This window comes from Castor canadensis, chromosome 1 (assembly GCF_047511655.1).
Source record: "Castor canadensis chromosome 1, mCasCan1.hap1v2, whole genome shotgun sequence".
NCBI lineage: Eukaryota > Metazoa > Chordata > Mammalia > Rodentia > Castoridae > Castor > Castor canadensis.
In genome coordinates, this window is record NC_133386.1 from 33,909,678 (window position 1) to 33,933,581 (window position 23,904).

At 35.0% G+C, this 23,904-nt stretch overlaps 1 protein-coding gene across 4 annotated transcripts in view; it reads right to left on the minus strand.

Annotated features, from left to right (window-relative positions):
* Positions 1-23,904, minus strand: part of Lama2 (laminin subunit alpha 2) — a 630,868-nt gene that overhangs the window by 82,710 nt on the left and 524,254 nt on the right. For all 4 annotated transcript variants that reach the window (XM_074074982.1, XM_074074980.1, XM_074074975.1 and 1 more), the window contains exons 38-41: positions 21,655-21,771; positions 20,812-20,975; positions 17,843-17,981; positions 3,179-3,281 (exon numbers count right to left, since the gene is read on the minus strand). In XM_074074982.1, coding sequence (XP_073931083.1) covers positions 3,179-3,281; positions 17,843-17,981; positions 20,812-20,975; positions 21,655-21,771 — 523 coding nt within the window. The remainder of the gene's footprint in view (positions 1-3,178; positions 3,282-17,842; positions 17,982-20,811; positions 20,976-21,654; positions 21,772-23,904) is intronic.

Below are 23,904 nucleotides of genomic sequence, written 5' to 3' on the forward strand. Positions count from 1 at the left end.
TTTTTTGGTCTTCACATGCCACCTATGGGAAGGTTGAAGCAGGCAAATAGTAGTATGGGTGTTTCAAAGGGATATATCTTTAATAATATAACAATGATTTAATCAAACCTACCTCCTATAGCATACTTTGATTTAACAGCAGTGCAAATATTCCTGTTTATTCTTTTTCTAATGTAATAACATAGTATCTCCACAAGTAAGTAATTGCAAGTATATTATATCCATCATTTCAAAATCTTTCTGATATACTTGTGTGGATTGAAAGCTAAGTGTTTTGAAGATTGTGCATAGAAGAAAAGGGCTGATACACATCAGTGATTGGAATAATGTTGGTTACTGTTCTTTGTCTTGGACAGCACTATGTAGCAAGCAATATAAAGATGTCATTGTTCTTGGTCTTGGGAATAGGTCTTTTTCTTTCATGTGAATATTATCTATTTTATAGAAATGTTACTTATTTTTCCAAAAACTTAAATAATTTTTAAACAAAGCAAAAATTAGGGCTACATTAGGAAAGAAATAAAATATAAGGTTACTCCATATAAGATTAGGTATATAACTTTAGAATCTTAGTATTCTCAGACTTCCCATATACTAAGCACTACTTCATTCCTTGCCTTGTACATATTCTATGAGAACTTCAACTGACTATTTTGTTGACAAAACTTCTTGTGCCTCTGTAAAGTGGTATTAATTCACCTGGTGGTATTAATTCATCTTTTAACTCTTTCAATCATCAGTTTTTCCTGAGCCTCATATCTATCAACAAAATGTTTTTGTCTCCACAGACATTCAATCAGTGTGGTATAGACTGGCTTCAAAGATCAAACACACACAAGGGCAAATTTACTTTTTAACAGATGTATATTCAAAAATTAAAAAGCAAAACAAATTGCTCCTGTCAAGTTCAGACTCCCTCAAGGCAAGGACAGCATAAAAATGGCAGGGAGCAGCAGTAAGTCATTCATGACTAAAACTTAGAATCTAACTGAGTTGTACTGAATTGAACCAAGCAACAAATTAGAAATATGGAGGCCACACTGGCCCCACTATTTTTATTCCTTCTAACTCCAGGCACCACAGAGAGAGAAATGACTAAATCTCTATTTTAATAGCTGCTGTCAAGAGTTTTGCTCTGTAGGGCCTATTTCAGCAGTTCCTGGTGGTAATATATGGCATTTCCCTGATTAACAGCCATTTTATAACCTGTGTAATTGGCCACAAATCAAGGGAATGTCATAATGTAGCAAGAAAACATTCCCATCTCCATCATAGCCTTGGCTTGGTTTTCTGGAGGAATTATTACTTGAATAGTTTGTGGGTTTTCATTACTTTAAATAATGTACTACCTGAAGTACAAAAAGAGACATTTAAACTAATGAATGTTTCTGTCTCCTCACCCTTTCTACCACCTCTGTCCTCAGATTCCTCAGATTTCCTTTTCAAATGCTGAAAGTGGAATTTTCTCTTCATTTTCATAGTACACAGACTTTTTGGGGGAAACAAAGATAAGGGCAGGACTGAGATTAGGGTGAGGTACATAAAGCACTAACCTCAGCTGTGGAATTTAATGAAGCACTCCAAAACTCAGCAGTCAAAGTAGGAAGACATTTTTTTTGCTGTAACTTGGGATTGACCCAAGTCTTCATGCATGCTAGGCTCCTGCATATCTATCCCATGAGCCACACTCCCAGCAAAATAGAAATATTTGAAGGGATTATTTAAAACAAAATTTATGTCACAAAAGATCCATGATGAGTGCAATATTAAAATGTTGAATAGACAGGATTTGCCCCACATTGCAAGACTCATCTTGCTTGCCTGTCCCTTAGCTCCAGACCTAAGCAAGACTACTGGGTAAGAAGTAGTTTCCACAATGTGTTGGGATTGACTCCACTTTTCCAACAAGAAAGGAGATTTTGGCTCTTTATAGTCACTCTTCTATTGTAACAAGAGAGCTATCACCTACACAGAATTATGTCAGTGAGGAGCATTTTACTATCAAAAGAGTGCTTTATAAATAGCTATCATTCACAGTTGTAGACCAAATTTTATTGTCTTAAAGCATGCAAAATGTATCTTTTAAACGACCTTTTGTTTTAGCATAAGTAAAGACCTCCATCAGTCCTTTATTAAAAGAAACCATATAATTATTTCCAAATTTGAATTGGTCAGTATGATATACACTAGATATTCAAAATTACAAAGACCCTATGTCTTTCCTGGCAGTGGGTTGATGGGAAAATGTGTGCACAGAGAAGAAGCATGTAAGATAGAGTGCTAGGTTTCCTGGAGGAGATCACATCTGAGTTTTTTTTTTTTTAAACATGGTCTTGTTCTATACAGCCCAGATTAGTCTTGAACTCACAATATTCCTGCCTCAGCCTCCCCAGTGCTGCTTAGCTAGATCTCGAGGTTCTGACAGAAGGTAGTTAGATGAAGAGGGATGGCAGGGAGAGGGGGTAAGGCATTACAAGGAGAAGTAATAACTGTGTGAAAGCATGGAATCTTGGCATGATAGCATGTTTGGGGGGTTTGTGAATATTCAGGTAGCTTGAGGAGGTGGATGCAAACCAGAAAATGATAAGGGATATGACTAGAAAGAGAAACCAGAGGCAATCCAAGTGAGAAAAAGGCAACACTGGAATGGAATAGTAAATAGAATAGCTTACATGGTTAAGAATATAGTTGTAACACAAAACCCTAATGTATCAGGGATATTTTATGCAATTTGACTTTTTTAATGAGGCATAAAAATATGTGAGAAAATGTATTTAAAATATTTGAAAATCTTTTCAGAGCTCACTAACAAAACTGAAAGTTTCACAATGATATTTATGCTACATTCTCCTAAATCATTTGAGTTTCATTTTTGAAACTAACACAATAGAATTTGGTACTTTAAAAATTTATCATCCTAAAAGTTACTAAACTTCAGATATTGGTAAAGGAATGCCATAAAAATTAGGTTAAACATATGAGTTATTCCTCAGTGCCAAATAAAATGTGAAGACAAAATATAAAATTTGTGAGAACGTTTACTTGTAGTATATCAATTTTATAGTATAATCACAAAAGTCATGCTGAAACAACCTCATTCTCCAATAGTGTGATAGAATATCTTCCTCCAATTATCATGCAATTATCCTGAATATAATAAAAACATCGGCCCACTAACCTCGTACATCATTTGCTAACTTCTTGGCCGCATTAAGAATCCTGAAGCTTTTTTGAAGAGAGCTTTTGGCATCTTCCTTTAGTAAGCCCTGAGGACTTGTTGCCTGTGGACAGAAAAAGAGGTATTAAGGCTCTAAAACCATAAAATAATGGAAGAGAGAGATCCAGAAAGCAATTGGTACACTGAGTTTACTTTCTGGCCTACAGATTTATAATTATAAATTATCAATTGAAAATTGTTTGGTGACTGGAGATTAAGAGACGAGAAGTCCAGAACAGAATCCTTTGAAATACAATGTTTATGCTGAACAAAGTGGCTAGGATTTCATCAATGAAAAGGAGAGCTAAGGGAACATATGGGAATTAAGAGAGAGAGTACCTCAGTGCATGATCACCAGAGTTGCAAGGACATACCTAGTCGGTATCATTGAGTGCTACAAAAGTCAAGCAATTAAGAACCAAAAGGATCCACTGTCTTTATCCCTAAGCATACCCCACACTACTTGTGGAGTGAGTGAAACGCATTCCCTATATCCTCTGAGTGTTGAAATGAGAAAGAACACTGCTCCCTTTTTAAATTCATCTCAAAGTACCATAGCAAAAACACAAACTTCTAAATGACAATCTCAGAGCCATGATCATCTCTAGCAAAGATGTATTTGGAAGGCTTAGATTAATAGGAGTGACACAAAAATAATAGAATTGGAAAAGGATCATTTAACTTGACTGTCTAGTTATCCATTTTAATAGTGTTTGCTCCCTAGCAATCATTACATAATGTATATATGCCAAGAGATAAATCAAACAGGATCTTATGTGTGAATTTTAAATTGGAAAAGTATTTCAAGGTGCAAGAGGGCCAACAAATGCTACATGTTTACTGTTAAAGTTATAAATCTAAACTTGGCTTATCCCAGTTAAAATGCTCTAAAAAGGCATCTATGTGCACTACTAACATTATGTTCATCAGTCATGTTATTTGAACATTAAAGACCTTGGTGCTGTTGCAGATCAAAGTGCTATTCTAAGTTATTTTTGGTGTGTGTGTGTTTGTGTGTGTGCATGTGGTATTGGGGATTGAACTCAGGGTCTCTTGCACTGAGCCATATACTCACCCTCCAGCAGTACTTATTTAAATTACTGCTCACAAGACAGATTGTCTATACGATATTATGATATCTGCAGAAAGACATTAGAAACATCTGCATAAGTAGAAAAGGATATTATGCATAAAAAAGATAACCTCAGGAAATTATTCTACAGAAAACTGGCAGTGACTACCGCTAGGAATATAAGAATTCTTAGATCCCCATTTTATCTTATGAGTGTAGTAATACCACATAAGTGTTATTTATCTTGGGAAAAACTAAGTGTAAAAATGAATGACACAAATTCAGTAGATTTTCCTTAAAAAGTGAGCCTAAGTTTACCAAGTTGGGTTCTGTATTTGTTTCAATTTGTGTATCATTGTTATTCCCTTGGTTGTAAATTTTCTGACTAAAGGCAGATTATATAGGAAATTATAAAGAAAGAAGAAGTGAAGTTTCTCTAAATAGACACATGAAAACAGAAGAAGCGACAGCTGACAATTTGTTTGACAATGAAGAGTAAGAAAACTCTAAAAAGTAGAAAGAATTTTCAACGCTTAAGAGTTTAAATCAATTTGGTGCTAGTTATTTTTATCAGTAGTAAAATAACTGGTGCTGATAATGATGATCCTAAATTACCCAGATTATATGGGTCTCTGATAATACTAGACACAACTTTTAAAAAAGAAGGGAAGCAAAAGAAAACAGGGGCTCTGTAGCCTCAGACTGTGAATGTCGTTTTGTAAGGACATAATCTGAAAAGCATGGGAAAATCACAATTTTAAAGGTAATCTTGGATGTGCAAAGTGAGACACTGAAAAGAGTTGCTTTGCTGTGCAAAAGAAAGCTAAAGGGAACAGATGGGAGAGAGAAAGGAGGGAGAAGGATCAATCAGCATCAAAAGGGGCTAACATGTGAGCTGTGGCTATTATCGAGGGGCATGATTGATCAGTGATGATCACTAGAAAATTTTCTACTTATTAATACATGTCAGTAGCTTACAGAGATATAAATGGCAGAAACTGCATATGCACAGAATTTACAACTTAAAGTTTGGTTTTTTTGCTTTGTTTTTTTCCCCTTTTTTATTATCATATTATTGTTGTACTGGGGGTACATGTGACATTTACAAAAGTTCTTACCATATATCATAGTTGAATTCACCCCCTCCATCATTCTCCTTTATCTCCCCCATCCCTGGAATAGTTTCAACAGGTCTCACTGTTTCATTTTCATACAAGTACATATTTCTACCTCCTACACTCTTTCCTTACATCCTCCCCCCTTCCACTGGTACCAACCCCCAGACAGGACCTGTTTTACATTCCTGTTCTGTATTTTTGAAAAAAGACATTTTTGTTTGTTTAACCTAAGTATAGAGTGTTTCACTGTGACGTAACAACTTAAAGTTTTGACATAGGTATACCATGAAACAATCACCACAAAGCAGAGAAGACACTATATCATGTCTTTTTAATCCCGCCTTTCTTCCCTCCATGCCCTGATAAACACTGATCATGTAGAGATAGATATTTTGGTGTGAGTTTTGGTAGTTTGTGATTTTTAAAAATTTGTACATTCCATGTACAAATTATTGCCATATAATTATTCACAATAATTTCTTAATATCCTTCACCACCTATTAAAGTTGTAGTCATTTTACCTCTGATAGGGCTATATCAGCTACCAATATTCCTCATATGGATAGTTGATAACCTTTCTGATTTTTGTCTATTAGTCGTACTGGATATTTATTATCTTACTGATCTTCTCCTGTAGTCTTGTATCTTTATCCAGTAACGAGACTGAGCTCTGACTGAAGATTACCTATTGATTGACATTCCTACTGCTATTTTATATTTTTTGTTTTTTTGCATTTTTGAATATCATTTGGTTTTTGTTTCCAGGGATCTTATCTTTCCTGCTTTTTAGAAAGCCACTGATTAGTCCCTGGATCTTTATAGTCAGCCATTCATTGCTCAGATATAAGAAGATAGGTGATATATTAGGTATGTATGAGGTGTAGTAGAAATAGGGAAAGGAAAGGTAGACAGGCAGGGAATTTTCATGTGTGGAAGGGAGGACAAGTATTTCAGCTCCACAGGACTGCAGAGTTCATGGAGATAGTGTGGGGAAGTAAAGGTATAGATGGGGAGAGATGGTTTCTGGGAGGGTTCAATGTCAAGCTAAGGAAACTAGGCAATAAGCAATTTGTTATAATGAAGTTTTACAGTAGGGCAGTGCAGTCAGTGACGCAGTTCAGGAAGATGAATTGGGTAACTCTACATGAGAAAAGAAGCTGCTATCAGTTGGCCATTATAATAACATAGGCCAGAAAATAGAGAATGGTAACCTCAGACAGCACCTATGAATGAAAAGGTTTGGATTTAGGCAATGTGGAAGAATAAGACTGTTTGCAGACACTCTCCAATATTGAAGTAAAGAACTGATGGCATACAGCTGTCAGTTACGAGCAATCTGCCAGCAATCCAGGTTTGAGAGGCAAGCTTTCCGTATGATAAAGGAATGGCAAACACTAGCATCTTATGGACGAACAGAGCTGTTTCGACTGATTGAAATTTGAAGAGACCCTTTTCCCACATTGCTTAGTGAGTTACTGAAGCAGAGCAACAGAATCAGGACAGGTGATGAAACAGTTTTCAAACTCATCATACTTCATGCATATTCATAGCATCACGTATGAATTTTTGAGCTGTGTCTACAGCATATGTGAAATACAAATGAGATTCTTAGAGTTGTAAGATATTTTGTTTCTTGCCTTTTAGAGGTCATACTTTTATAAATAGGTTCTTTAGTACTCAGTGTATGTATATATATGCATATGTGTACATACATAAATTATATAAAATGTGTTATGACATACAAAATGGAATGTATTATTATATGTAAATTTCTATAACTATTATTATTTTGTATTTAAATAGGGAAATGTGAAATAATTTAAGTCAGTAGGAAACATGCAGAAAAATGAAATTATAAATTATAAAAAGTTAATGGAAGGCTTGGCACTTAATTACATTTTAATATGTGCTAATTTCCTTCTTTCCATTTTGTGTTAAATGTTCATAGTGACTCTTGCTAAGACATATTATTGACTAATAGATGAATGAATGTATTAATTTATCTGACAAAAAGGTTTTTAGATATTTCAAACACCATAGTAATCCCTGAATATTCAATGGAAAGATGATACTTTCCCTGAAGATACTAGAATGCAGTGGTGTGGAGAGACAACCCCAAAAGTTACTTATAAAGAAAAATGATCATTGCCATAATGGGAGCAGAGAAAGGCCTAAGTGTTGGCTGTCAGAGGAGGAAGCTCTGTTAGGGGAATGAGACATAAAAGGGAGACCCGAAGGCAAGTTATAGTTTATCAGGGTGCTAAGCTTGAATCCAAGTCATTCATTTTCTGAACAAGCAAACTTGAAAATTGTATATATTGCTCTGAATATAAGTATAATTACTTTTATAATATTTCTCAAATAACTTTACTAGAGATAAACTTTCTAAATTCATGGAAAGAGTTGGCTCCAAGAGGAGAAGCAAAATGTTTTTTTGTGTGTTTGTTTGTTTAATTTTTAAAGACAGTAGGAACTAACAGCTCATCAGTATGATTTATTACTTACTCAGTTACTCCTTCTTTATGAAATAACTTATTTTAGAGGATAAATTTTACTTACTTCTAGAGGGGCTAATGTGCCAAGATAATATGATAACTGAGATGATTTTAGATTTCAAATCTTTTTAATAAAGAAAACTATGCAAAATGTGCAGGGTATAGGACATGTCACTGATGAGCTGAAGTGTGCTTATGTAAATTATGTATCAGAAGAAATTTATACTTTGGTGTGTTAAGCTACTGTTAAAAATCAGGGGTAATATTCTTACTAAAATAAAGTAAATTCTCAAAAGAAATGGTTGAATCTAGTCCTATGTATATTTTAAGATACAATTTTTTGAGACATACATATTTCTAAAAATATGTATGTGATGTTAATTGCTATACTAAGCTAAAAACGGTTGTGTAAAAATCACCCATTTGTGCAAAAAGTATTTGCATAGAAAAAGTATAGGTAGATATGTAATAATGTTTTAAACTAATTATCTGTGGTTGTGGAATTGTGCACAATTTTATATTTCCTCTCTCCTCCTTGTCTGCATGAACTGCTTTTATAATAATTGTAAAGATCATATGATTTTTTATATGTAAACATATTTTAATACACACCTCACACCATATAAAAATTAACTAAAGCGGATTACATAAATGTAAAACCTAAAACTATGAAACTTCTACAATAAACCATATCAGAAAATACACGTGACTGTGGATTACCAAATATTATTCAGATGTGACACCAAAAGTGTAATCTATAAAATTAAAAGATGATGAACTGGATTTCTTCAAAGTTAAGTCCTTCCATTCTTTGAAAGACACCGATAATGTCTTTTGACAAGCTACAAATGGGAAAAATAGTTGCGAGTCAAATATCTGAAAAAAAGACTTGAATCCAGAGTATAGAATTCTTGAATTTCAAAACAAAGTAAACAAACATCTCAATCAAAGGTTGAGAAAAGCTTGGAACAGACTCATCAAAGAAAAAATATGGATGAAAAACAGGCACATGAAAAGATGCTAAGTACTGGTCACAAGGGAAATGAAGATTAGAACTATGATGACATATCACTACACACCTATTAGAATGGTTAAAGTTGAATGGATTAACCATAACTAGTGTTAATGATGATTTGAACAAATTGGAACCCAGAGGTACTGCTGATGGGAATGTGACATGATAGAATCACTTTGTGAAGTGGCCTAAAAGTGAAACATACACCTTCCACATGATCCAACCAGCTGACTCATTAATATTTATCCCTATGCAATGAATGGACATGTGTATAAAAGACAAACACAAATCTTCAGAGCAGCTTCACTTCTAATATTGCTATTCACTCAAATTTAGAAATAACCCAAAGTTCAAAACAATACAATACTTCCTAAAAAGAAAAAGAAACAAACGTTTTTTAAGTCCTTGAGTACTTTATTAACTACTTTTTCATTAAGTATGAAGTTTAACACTTTCCTCAACAGATTAACTACAGTCCCTTAAACACAGGCTGTAGGTGATTGGATGAAAATAGGTCCTAATCAAAATTTCATTTTTATTGTTTTTTAATTTTATTTTTGAATAATCCTACATTAATAATATAATGGGATTTCACTGTGGTAATTCCATATATGGGTAGAGTACATACAGTTTTAAAATAAAACTGTGTAATCTGTGTAGTTAATTTTAGTATAGGTTTTTAATATAACTTACATATTTTTAAGTATTATAAGTTGTTAAAAAATTCTAAAAGTTCTGCATCTTTGTTTAAATGACTGGTCATTAGTTTAATACTGTTTGCTATAGGGTTTTCCAGCAAGATTATACCAGCCTTGACAGTTACCATGGCTGGTAACTGCAATCCTAGTTACTCAAGAGGCAGAGATTGGGAGGATCACATTTGGAGTCAACTGGGTCCCCACCTCAGCCAATGGCCGGGTGCAGTGGTGCATGCCTGTCATCAAAGCTATGTGTTGAAGCACAAATAGGAGTATCACAGTCTAGGCATAAATACGAGACCTCATCCCCAAAATAAGTAAAGCGTAAAAGGATTAAGGTTGTAGTGGTGTGGTGTAAAAGGCAGAATGCTTGCTTTGCAAGTGTGAAGCTGAGGTCCTGAGTCCAATTGCCAGTACCACCAAAAAAAAAAAAAAAAAAAAGATAAAAAGAAAAAATGAAGATGATGGCAGTCTTGTAAAAACTGAAGAAACTTTTCTTCATTTTCTGTTCTTTGGGACATTGTTTCTAATGGATCCTTGATGTTTTGGTAGACTTTTCATTGTAGATAAATTATTAACTGTTGACCTGATTCATTTAATGTCTATAATTATACTTAGATTTGCCATTTTGTTTCAAGTAAACTTTTATCTAGACGTGATGTCCACTCATCTAAGTCTAATTCATTAGAATAAAGTCACTTGTGTACTCTCACATATTCCTACTTATGTTTAACCTATACAGCATGCATAGTTATAGTTGCTTTTTATTTCTAACTCTGCTCATGTGTGACACCTCTGTTGGCTTAATTGTTTTTGTCTTCTCTGTTTATTTGCGTCTTTATTCCTAGAATCAGCTCTGTTTTACCAACCCTGTCTAATGTTTTTTCTATATCATTAATTTCTTCTTTTGTTTTTATTTCTTTGGTTACACTTTTTTAAGCTTCTTGAACAGAAACCTTACATAATTAGTTTCAGCTCTTATCTTTCTTAATATCTGCATTTAAAACTATACATTTTCCTGTAGGTGCCATTTTATTTTCACCCCACACATTTGTGAAGTTTTATTTTCATTCTGTGATTAAGTATTTAGTAATTTCAAATTATGCTTTTTCTCTGACTCCTGAACTAGTGTGAAGTGTTTTTAATTTTAAGACTGTTTTTTGACATTGGTTTTGCATCAATCATTTTGAATTGATTTCTAATTTTAGTGCACTGTGGTCAGAGAACGTAGTCTAGGAGTTGCTGATATTTGCTTTTGTGTTCTAGTTCATGGCCTTTTTTTTTTAAGTTTCATGAGTACTTTATCTAATGAAGCATATAGAATTAATTATCTAGTTGTTATAAAGTTCTATAAAGCCACTTAATCATCCTGCTTATGGTATATTTCAAATCTGCATCCTGACATTTCTTTGCTTGACCTACCAAGTTTTAAGAGATATGGTAAAATCTGTCAGCATAGATGTATCAATTTTCTCATTCTGACATGTTTGTCTTACTTATTCTTAGGCTTTGCAATTATGACCTTACAAGTTCATAGCTTTTTAATCTTCCTGCTAACTTACTCTTTTATTCTATAATAATTATTTTCTTTATCTCTAATACCTTTTTAAAAACATAAAGCCCATTTTGATTGTTATTAATTATAGCATATCGTCTGTTTCCTCATTAGAGTTTACCTGATATGTCTTTATGATCCCTTTATTTTTAGCCCTCTGTACCTTCATAGGTTAGCAGTATTTTGTGTAAGTCATATGTAGATGATTGCTGTTCTAAAATCTTTAATCCACTGAAAACATTGTTGCCAACTTCAGACTGTTTGCTTCCTATTATGAAGGCAACTTGAGTTACAGACAATTAATATTCATCAAAATTCTATGTGGCTCCTTTTTTTCCCAGCCTCCCTTATAGTTAGGGTGAGGGTGGAGGCACATGGATACTTTTGGTCACTAGATTCAGACTAGATGTGTCCCCCTGTCACACAGTCAATGTAGTAAGAGCTGGCATATTTCTTTTTTCTTTCTCTTTCTTGCTATGAGGTATGTTTTTTAAATCAGCAGATTTTAAGTAAAGCAGATTACCCTCCATTATGTAGGCAGGGGAGCATCATCCAACTGGTAGAAGACAAGATGGAGGTCTCCTGAGAAAGAAATTTTTTTGCCTTCACACTGCCTTTGGACTCAAGACTACAACATTAACTCTTCTCTGGTCTCTAGCCTGCTGGCCCGGCTTGCCCTACAAACTTTACATTTGCCAAATTCCACATCCCATAAGTCAATTCTTTGCAAATATAAATCCCTCTTTTTATTTATCTAGGCATATGCCACGTAGCATTTTGGTGAAAGAGGACCACACATGCACTGGTGGTCCCATGTGATTATATCTGCCAGTGACAGTGTAGCCGCTTTAGTTTGTCTAAGTGCACTCTATGATGTTCACACAAGAAAGAAATTGCCTAATGGCACATTTCTCAGAATGTTATGTTAGGTGATGCATGACTGTGTATAGGGATCCTATTAATTCTGTTTCCAGGGAGAATTCTAATACTATTATTTTTATTCTTTTACAACCGTCCTTGATGTTTAATCCATATACTTAATAAAAATTAATGGTGATAAGCCAGCTCCTTTACTCTCCTTCCCCAAATTCAAGGATATTAAAAACTTAACTCACTCCTTTCCTCATTTTCCATGTTCTTAATTCTCATATTTTAGTCCTTTCGTTTTAATTCAATGCGTTATGATTTTCACAATGCTTCCTTAGATTTGTGCACATTTACTTTTTTTGTTCACTTTTGCTTTTTTAATCTCAGTTTTCTTTGATCTCTGTTGACATTCATTTTAAAATAAATTTTATAGTAGTTCAGGGAATGAAGTGCATTCTGTAGTAGTCAGAGCTTTCTACCAGGGATTTTACCCTCTGATCTGCCACATAAGAGTAAATTTTCAAGCCTAGTTTATTCCTTTGACATTTCACCCTAAAGCAAGAAAAAGCTCTTTTTGAGTTGTCTGTGGATTTTTACTCTTCTCATGTTAGAGTAAGAACACTAGGAAATTACCCACAAGAACAGTTTATATGTTCCCTAGGATTTAAGTGTCATCACCCAAACTTAATTTTTAGTTATATTCCTCTCCTATATAATATCCTTTTCCTATTTTTTTCAGTTTGTCTAAAGCTTATATGTTGCTTATACTGCCTTTCCTAATTGTGCCTCTATTATTGTTTCTATGAAAGAAACATATTTTCAAACTGCCCTCTCTTTCCTCTGTATTTTATAATTTTTTCCTAAAAATGCCTGGGTAAGAACTTAACAAAGATTTCTTTTTTAATCATGGCTCCCAAGAAATATGGGCTATTGTGTGGCAGATGAAAACACCTGCATTTGAAGAATACACAGGAAGACCACATCGTATACTGGAGCTAAAGGCCAGTGTAATGGCTGATTTTATGGGTCAACCTGACTGTCCATAGGTATACAGATTAAACATTCTGACAGGGCGTGTCTATGAGGATGTCTCTAAATCAGAGTAAAACATTTGGCCCTCTCCAATGTGGTTGAACATCTAATCAATCTACTGAGAGGCTGAATGTTACCAAAGATTGAGGCAGATTTTTTCCTGCCATACAAATTGAGTTAGAACATCTGATGTCATCTTTTCTGGCCTTCACACTGGGATAATGGCTTCCTCTGGTTCTTGGGCATTTGAACTAGAATGGAACTAGATCACTGGCATTTGTGAGTCTCCAGCAGGCAAATTGTGTGACTTCTCATCCTCCCTAAGAAAATGAGCTAATTCTTCAAAAATCAGTCAACTAATGTTATCTATTTATCTATCTACCTCTCTCTCTCTCTCTCCCTCCCTCATCTATTTTTTTATTCGTACTTGTTCTGTTTCTCTGAAGAACCCCAAGTAATATAGCCAGTAGGTCTTCCAAATGAAGGCCTAACTAAACACAGAGACAAACTGAGATACGGGTCAGGACTAGAGGGTATAAAGGGACAATTGTGGATGGGTGTGTTAGAAAGAAAGACAGAGATAATGAGAGAATGTTTCAGATAATGACAATAACTGCAGTGGAGCAGACAAGAAAGAGTAACTCTTCAGTTACCAAGGGAAGTAAAAGGTGATTCGTTTTTTTGATTGAAAGATACCTAGAGAAGTTGGAGACTGCCTAGATTTTGCACGTGAAAGAATACAAACCAAAAAAGCTCATATTCCATTGCCTTGGAGAAAGGAAGGAGAGAAGGGGGAAGGAAAGAAGGTGACATTTCATAGTAGGTGGAGAATGTGTGATGATTATTAATTTTAAGAACCAGAACTGTGGAATTTATTCTATTATACCCTTCTTTTTTGTTGTTTGTTGTTTGGATGTAACAGATTCCAAGGCATAGAACCTAATACTTTTCCAGTGGAAAAGGATAGAAGAGGATCTCATTCCCAAGTGCCACTGAAACAGGGGTTATTTCCTCTGGAGACCATATGAATTTTTTTTTTTTTTGGAAATAGTGTCTCCCTATGTAACCCATGCTGGCCTGCCTTGAACTCTCAATCCTCCTGTCTCAGCCTCCTGAGTAGCTACAGGTATGTGCCATCATGTTCAGCTAGCATATGAAATCTATTTGTTTATCAAATTCTAAAATCTGATTTAGCCTAATAATATAGATTTAAGGTTGACCTATTATTTGGAAAATTTTAAAAATATTTAATTCTCTTACTAAAGCAGATACCTTAAAAGCAATTGAGGCCAATAGGAAAAGGGGAACAGGAACTAGAGAAAAGGTTAGATCAAAAAGAATTAACCTAGAAGGTAACACCCACACACAGGAAATCAATGTGAGTCAATGCCCTGTATAGCTATCCTTATCTCAACCAGCAAAAACCCTTGTTCCTTCTTATTATTGCTTATACTCTCTCTACAACAAAATTAGAGATAAGGGCAAAATAGTTTCTGCTGGGTATTGAGGGGGGCAGAGAGGGAGGGGGCGGAGTGGGTGGTAAGGGAGGGGGTGGGGGCAGGGGGGAGAAATGACCCAAGCCTTGTATGCACATATGAATAATAAAAGAAAAAGGGAAAAAAAATTTAAAAAAATTTAATTCTCTTATGTTTTAGGGTCTCTTTATAGCATGCAACCAATTAATATTAGAACAAAATTATTGATCTCCATACCCCATTACCTCTAAAGGGACATAATTATTTTCTCTTTTTCCTTGCACTCACCAAGGGAAATTCTAATATTGTTTGTGGAGGTTGTATGTAGGGAAGCAAATGCTATGTAGTACATTTCCAACCTGACACGAATAGAAAGGTAGTTTCAGTATTTCCACAGTATCTCAGTTTTTAGAATATATTTCACCTTGATATTTAAAGAAATTATCTATGGGAGGGCTGCATATGGGGACTTAAGCCTGTAATCTTAACTACTTAGGAGTAGTATTGAGAGGATCATGGTTCCAGGCCATCTGTGGTAAAAAGTTTGTGAGGTCTATCTCAATCAATGAGTGGGTGCTATGGCACATGCCTGTCATTCCAGTTATGCAAGGAAACACAAATAGGAGGTTTATAGTCCAGGCTGACTCAGACATAAAATGATACCCTATTTCAAAAATATAAGCAAAAAGTGCTGAGGGTGTGACTCAGTGGTAGAGCACATACCTAACAAGTATAAGACCCTGAACTCAATCCCCAGTACTATGGAAGACAAGCAGCAGATATTCTTCAGCTAAGAACACTGTATTACAAATTTAGATTGATATAAACTCTCCCTTCTTGTATTTTCCTTTCATTCCATTCTTGATTATCTGTATGTGTTAATAAATAGAATTAAGTAAATCGTCTTTGAAAACAAAGTTGCTTTTAAAATGCTATGTCAATCAATTTTTGCTTAGAGGTTATTTCTAGCATTCATTTGTTCCTTTCCTATGGTATTTTCAATGTTTTTTTTTCCCCTCCTCTGTTTTCACAGTAGTACTTGGTTGTTTTATTACTTGTCTAATTGGTCTTTTTGTCTCTCCTGCAAATGTGCACTTTGTTCCTTTGATTTTTCTTTCTAATTCATTATAAACATTCATCTTCTTTCTAGACTCAAATGATTAGAGGACTCTTCTGTATTGTTATCCTTTGAATTCTTTTATAGATAAATAATAAACTTAATCTCATCCTTCAGTGTTTATCTATAGCTCTAACAATACAATAATAACAGATCTTTATTTATGGGATGGTAGATAATTGCTCAACTGAATATTTGGTGAATATATTTACAGAAAAATGTAACTATAGTATAAAGGCCTCTTAAAATTAAAGCTTTATTCATTCTGTTCATAAAACATTCTCCAAAACACTTTCAGTGACAAATCAGTATTCTTTGTACTTGCTTATAGCCATTTAATAAAACAGTGATTTCTTTAGCACTTACCTCATACTTCTTCAGAGACATTTAGTTATTTTTACCCAGTTTGTAGAAAAAGAAAAGGAATAACAGTAACAGAGGGCATGTTGGAAAGTTTGAGAACTAACTACAGCTCTATGTTTAAGGGTGGTTAGACCATTAGGTGGAAGCATTGTGGTAAGGAGGAGGAAGTACATAATTCATATTAGCATAAAAAAGGGAGTTTCCTATATGTAAAGTAAGAATATTAGATGTGGGTGAAATTGAATAGATCTGTAACACAGTGTCAGAAGAAATTTATAAAGATGCAGCCATGGCAATTGCAAGATTTGTACTGACATGTATAATATGCATAAATTCATAATGAAGTTAATTCCTTTGTTTACTCTGTGTTTCCACTATTTGCCAGACTCTGTGCTAAGTGATGAAAATGGCTGACACTAAAATACAGATTAGGTGAAAATGGTGAACTTGAAAATTAGAGTCTTTAAAAACATAATACTCTCCATAAGAAAATGCATTGTGCTGGCGGATCACACCTGTAATTCTAGCAACTCAGGAGGCAGAAATCAAGAGGATTACAGTTCAAAGCCAGTTCTGGCAAATAGTTTGCGAGACCCTATCTCAAAAAACTCTATCACAAAAAAGGGCTGGTGGAGTGGATCAAGGTGTAGGCCTTGAGTTCAAGCCCTAGTACCACACACACACACAAAGAAAATGTATTAAATCCTAGGTTAGAGTTGAAAACCATTTATTTTGATAACTGAGCATAGGAAAATTTCTGCAATGATTTTGTCACAAGTTTGAGTAAGAAATGAATAGAGCATATGACATTAGTTGAGCTCTTTCCAGAAAAAACAAAAATGGTAGTAATTCTAGATGAAATATGATGTCTTCATTACAACCATGAAAGAACCAGCCCCCAAGATTATAATAATTGTCTCTAATGTCACTCAGATCCAAAAATATATTTTTGTCCAATATCAAAGCAACAAACCCATCTGTTTCTTTACTACTAAGATCTATACATACTTCATTCACAATCAAATATTCAATCATAGATTCCTCCCACCCCCCAATTTCTGATGTATTTGGATATTCTGTGTGAAATAAAATGTCTGAAATGATGGTTCTTAACATCTAAATTCACAATGTGCTTCCTTTGATATGTTTTTTTGACCGAAAGTAGCATTATCAAGGTTTATCACATTATTTACAAAATGTTGCTCTGCTATAACGTATGAAGAGTTTTCAATATTAAACATACTCCAATAATATAACTTGGAAGCCCCAAACTTTGAAATATTAGTTCCACCTGCTTTTTGCACAATGACCACCACCAAAGGTTAAGGGATTTTCAATTCATAAAGATAGTATAAATGGCTAAGAAGCCTATGATTCGTTTTGTAAAAAGTACACTTAATAGTCAAACTCCATTAACAAACATGAGTGTGACTGTAAGCAATGGTGTTAATTTTCAAGGTACTTCTTTTTACTGACGACATTTGGATTCATGGTGATTAATTTCTCTCTCTAGAGTATTCTATTTGCCTGTTTTTGGTTTGTGAGCTATGGCACATATCTGCTCAGCATTGGCAAGATTTTCAAGACCCTGAAATGATAAGTAGTAGGTGACTGTGAAGAGAGTTCTGTTATGTCTACAGCATATTGAGGATTTATTGTGACAAAACTTAAAAGAGGACTTCAAAAATAATTCAAGATAGGTATTCTAATTTACTAGGATGTTTTTAGAGCTCACTTAAATTTGAAAAATTTAGCTTAGGAATTTACTCAAGAAAGATTGACTTCCATTCTCAGCACATAATGCTATTCATTTCTTACCAGCTTTGTAGCTTCATGTGCGAGAGCTTTGGCTTCTTGGGCAACTTTCTCAGCTTCATCAATATAGTCTTTAATATTGCTGTAAGCTTTGAAGGCTGCAGTGGCATTGAAGGAGATGTTTTTAGCTTCATCAAGGATTCTGTTGGATTGAACCAAAAAAAAAAAACAGCACTCAAATAATATAGTTACAACAAAAATGACTGTCAAATGATTATGGCCAATACAATTAGGATCATCCAAAATTATCATGAGATAGCTACTTATTGTACTGTGTTTTCTATTTAAACTCATATTCCTAAAGTAATTCAGGTATATAATACTACCAACATGTCTTAAAATGCATAACATCACAGAACTTTCTCAAAAGAAGAAATTCAAATGGTCAAAAAACACATGAAAAATGTTCACCATCTCTAGACATAAAGGAAATGCAAATCAAAAACACACTAAGATTCCACCTCACCCCTGTTAGAATAGCCATCATTAGCAACACCACCAACAACAGGTGTTGGCGAGGATGTGAGGAAAAAGGAACCCTCTTACACTGCTGGTGGGAATGTAAGCTAGTACAACCACTCTGGAAAAAGTTTTGAAGGCTTCTTAAAAATCTAAACATAGATCTGCCATATGATCCAGCAATCCCACTCCTAAGGATATACCCAAAGGATTGTGACATAGGTTACTCCAGAGGCACCTGCACACCCACGTTTATTGCAGTGCTATTCACAATAGTCAAGTTATGGAAACAACCAAGATGCCCCGCTATTGATGAATGGATTAAGAAAATGTATTTATACACAATGGAATACTACTCAGCCATGAAGAAGAATGAAATCTTATCATTCGCAAGTAAATGGATGGAACTGGAGAACATCATCCTGAGTGAGCTTAGTCAGGCTCAGAAGACCAATAATTGTATGTTCTCCCTCATATGTGGACATTAGATCAAGGGCAAATGCAGCAAGGTGATTGGACTTTGGTCACATGATAAGGCGAGAGCACACAAGGGAGGTATGGGGATAGGCAAGAAACCCAAAAACATGATAGTATTTGATGTCTTCAATGCAAAGGAACTAATGCAGAAACTTTAAAGCGACAGAGGTCAATAGGAGAAGGGGACCAGGAACTGCAGAAAAGGTCAGCTCTAGAAGAATCAACTTAGAATGTAACACATATGTACAAGGAAGCAATGCTAGGAATCTCCCTGTATAGCTATCCTTATCTTTCTTATTATTGTTTATACTCTGTCTTCAACAAAATTAGAGATAAGGGCAAAACAGATTCTGCCTGGAAGCGAGGGGGTGGGAGGGAGAGGTAAGGGGTGGTGGGGGGAGGGAGGGGAAAGGGGTAGGGAAAGAAATGACCCAAACATTGTATGCACATATGAATAAATGAAAAAAAAGCATAACATCCAGTGAAATCCTCTCATATTATTAATGTATTCTAATAAAAGAATAATTAAAAATGTGTAAGACAAAAGGCTCCAACTCAAGTTAGCCTAACCTACTCCATTTTATAAAGGACTCTGTCTTGTCTGGCAGGAAGGCTGTTTTACTTTGTTTTGCAGAAACTGTTTTTCTGAATTCAAATGGAACAATACCAATGTATTTGACCTTATGATGTCATAGAGAAGATTATACAAGCTAGCAAAAAACCTTGTCAGTCATTGACAAACTAATTATCCCAGCTGCTCCCTGGAACACTAGCTAAACCAAAAAAACCAGGATGTCAATATGTTTATCAGCCATCGCCCTAATCTCATTCTGGGCCAATACTTCTTAATATCAGGCCCTTTAATAAATCTGCTTCTTCTTCAATTCTTGCTTTCCTGTGAAATCTATCACATAGTTCTGGCCTCATAGACTGGGACATAACATATCTTCTTCTAAGAGCCACTACAACTACGTGCACCAGGCTAGTGTGTGCAGTGAGACAGTCCTTCACATTATTTGTGAAGCATGCTGCAAGCTTCAGAGCACTTATACACATTTATGGAATAAATTTCATATCTCTTTGGGGTGCATGCACTTCCCAAAAGAGGATAAAGAAATCTAAGGAGGTAAAATCAAATCTCTTGCTTTAGTTCACATGACTAACACATCCCTAATGAAGTAATTGGAATCTGGTTCTGCTGACTGCTAGCTCTTTGCCGTATCTACCACTCTTCATTCTAAATCAGAAAAAGGTTGTTACAAAATGAATTGTGAATGTGATGCCCAGAGTTTTTGAACAATTAACATTTTCCTTGTACCAGTGAATATCAAGTATGGAAACATAGCCTTGCATGTGGTGTATATTAAATATAGACTTATTTGGGAAAATTATTCTTGGTCCAATAACTCCTGTATTTATCATAATTACAAAAGTATAGGGGAAACATATCACTAATACTTAGAAGGCTGTTTCCCAGTCAAATACACCATTTTCTCCTGCCCTTCTCGCTTTTGACCCATGTATTAATTTCAGCCATCACCAGCTGTTTCTAAGGGGAGTATGTATTATCTTCCTGGAGTTTGAAATAAAGAGAGAAAAAGACTAAAAGTCTATGTCTAGGGCTACATTTTCAAAAGGTACTTTCTATCAATAAATTATTTTGATTCCATTAGAAACATAAAACTGAAATTTGAAGCAGAATGTGTTTATGTATTATTATTTAAAATGCTAATAAAGCCAACCACTGTGCTTTCCAATAAAGAACAAAAAATAATTTTCTAAGGGTAACCTAAGGCTACGATGACTTCCTAACAAGCCATATTTGAATCCACTTTTAACTTTGACTTTTTATGCTTCTCCAGTAGAGCTTTGCCTACCACCTTCTAATTAGGATATTCCATAAAAAGGCCATCTCGCTCTTTTGTTCATAATTACAGAAATCAAAATTTGAAAGTGATTTCTCTACCATTTCTGCTTGTCAAAACTTTTGGACAAATGTCAAGAAACATAGAAACTTCCAACAACAAATGACATACCCATCAAGGACAGCAGATGAGTCATTCAGTTGAGCTGCATGACTCTCAGCTTGGGACACCTTCTCAGCAAGCTTCCTGTCCTTTATTTCTTGGGAGAGGTCATCTATTTTATCTTTAAGCTCTTCAGACATTGGTGACAATTTGGTTTGAATGTCTTGCACATACTAATATGTAGAGAGAAGGGAGGACATTAAAAAGCTGCAAGTAAATTCAAGTCCCCTTAAATTTACGAATTCTCAATGAGACATAATTACACATACTTAGGTTTTACGAAACTTTAAATTTACTAGCATAACAAAAAAGAGAATAGTGTTATTTAGTGAAAAAGATTAACAACTTTATGAAGCCAATTTACACCAAGAAAAATCTGTCATTTAAAAAAGGTTACTTCATAGCTATAAATGCATAAATGACAGTCATTTAGCATCTTTTAGACCATTTTCTTTTCTATTACAATATATCACTGTGAAATACATTAGACAGTAAGTTAAAAGTCTGTTTATAGATTTACATTTCTCTTTTAACTAATGTTATACGATACTGAAACAGATTGTAAGTGCTTCCCTCAGAACATGGAATGCCCCTTGTGACTGTGACAAGAAAAGCACAGGATTGTGCGAGTGTGTGAGCAAACACCCGTCTCTCAGGAGAACAAGGTGAAGTTCAAATCTCACTGATAGTGGGCATATCATAAGAGAACAGTGAAAAAATAATTTTACCTCTACAAGAAAATAAATATGAGTATCTGCTTCTATTACTGAGATTTTTTTCTTGTGTCTCGCTTATGAGAACCTGTGCCATTATCATCTCTCTCTTAACTGTGGGTTTTTATCAAGTACTTACATCTATGACTGAGTTGATTTCATCGGCAAGTCGGCTGGCTTCATCAAGTATGTCATTGCCCTCTTTTAAGGTGTTCTCAATTTGTCGTTTGCCACTTTCAACAGCCTCCTTCTTTTTCTGTAGTGCAGAAGAACTAGATATCAAAATGCCATTTGGGTAAAACCCTATCCAACTGTATATTCTTGCCTCTCCTGAGTGGTCTGAACAAAAGTTTCACAAACAAGGTACATCATGTTGACAATGTGGCTAAATGAGAATTTTATAAACTACCCAGCCAATCCTTGGAGAATTTTTCTTTTTAGAGCCTATGCAGGTAATTTCTCCTTCCCATTTAAGAAATTCACCCAAGTGAAGAAAAGTAGTAAGATAGTAGCTGATAAATTAAAATGACTGTTAAATCAAGGTGGAGCACCCATCATTAACTGCACTGAGGGCTGAGTATGTACTAGTGAACATGTGTTCCACACCAAATAGCACTGGGACTATTATCAAATTCCAGAATTCATATACAAATGAGTACCTTGTGAGCATAAACATAAGCAAATTTATTCTATGGAAATTCTGCAAAATTCAAAGAAGTAGGAGTTTTAAGGGAACTTAGAAGAAATACTTTTCTAGAAAAAAGATACTATCACCTTGAAGGAAAAACCTAATGGACTGTTTCAAAAGAAGAGAGCAGACTTTAACTTTTCTTTGGAATGTATAGCTTGTCTTAAAACTACATGAAACTCATTCCTGGCCTAGAAGAGGAAAATCAATGAGAGAGAAATATTGCCATTTCTCCATCTGGAGCATATTTTTGCCTATTATGTTCCTTATATTTTCCACTCATTCATATTCTTTCAATCAACATTCTACCTATAAGCTTAACTGGGTCTATTAAAATTTTAATCTTTGACCATTTATATATTTCATATAAATATTAAAAAGTTTATATTCATTTAGATCTGGATATGTTCTAGACAGTTTATAAGCTTTATTCATTTAATTCTAACTCTACATGAACTGTGTTTATCATCTTTTAAAGAAATGGGAAATTGAACAGGACTGTAAAATAGGTACAGTCTGTTCGGGGTATCTGTTGGGGGAGTGAGGGTGAATGAAAGAAATAAAGGTGACAGTATATGATCATCTTACACTTCATAAATTGCTTTAAGTGGGGCAGGAAGGGGACTGAGGGAGAGAGATGATGGGGGCCATGTACAATATGAGTCTAATAGGAATTGTCACTATGAATCCTCCCCTGTACAATGAATACATTCTAATAAAGTTTATTAAAAAGTTAATAAATAGGAAATTGAACAAGTGCTATGGTCTGAATGTTTGTTGAAATCCTAATCTCTAGGGTGTTAGCAGTAGGAGGTGGGGAATTTGTAAGATGACCGGGCAGAAACCTCTCAAACAGGATCAGTGCCCTTACAAAAGAGCCCCAAGAGAGCTTGTTTAGCCTTCCATGTGAGGACACAGCAAAAAGGTGGTAACTGTGCTAGGCACCAATGGCTCACGCCTGTAATCCTAGCTACTTAGGAGGCAGAGATCAGGAGGATCAGGGCTCAAAGCCAGCCCTGGGCAAATAGTTCACAAAGCCTATCTCAAAAAACTCATCACAAAAAAGGGCTGGCAGAGAGGCTCAAGCAGTAAGAGCATCTGTTTAGCAAGCATGAAGTCCTAAGTTCAAACCCCAGTGCTGCCAAAAAAAAAAAAAGGGTGGTTATTGTCAGCTAGAATGTCAGCCCTCAGTGACACCAATCTGCTAGCCACTTGATCTTGGATTTCCTAGCTCTCAGAACTGAGACATGAATTTCTTTTGTTTATAAACCACCAGGTTTTGTATATTTTGTTATAGCAACACAAATGATCTGAGACAGTAAGTGATTTACCTAAGGTAATACAGTATAGTGTAGTTAAGATTTGAGTCCTGAACTACCAATGACAGATCCTAGGTCCTAGACAGATCATATTTTAGAAATCCCACTTTTCTTAATAACACTGAGTTAGTGCAAACTTTAGACACTCCTGTTGTAATCTCTTCACGAACCACTTCAATATGTTGCCAAGTACAAATATCTTATTATCTCTGAGCCTTTGCATTTGCTGTTCCCTCTACCATGTGCTCTTCTCCAGTCCTTTGGCTTGCTTCCTATCTCCATTTTCTGCTCACGGTCAGTTCCTTGACCACTTATCTAAAAAAAGCAACCATCCTCAGTGATTGAAAACCACTTTCAGGTGACAACCTGCCTGTGGTGGAAT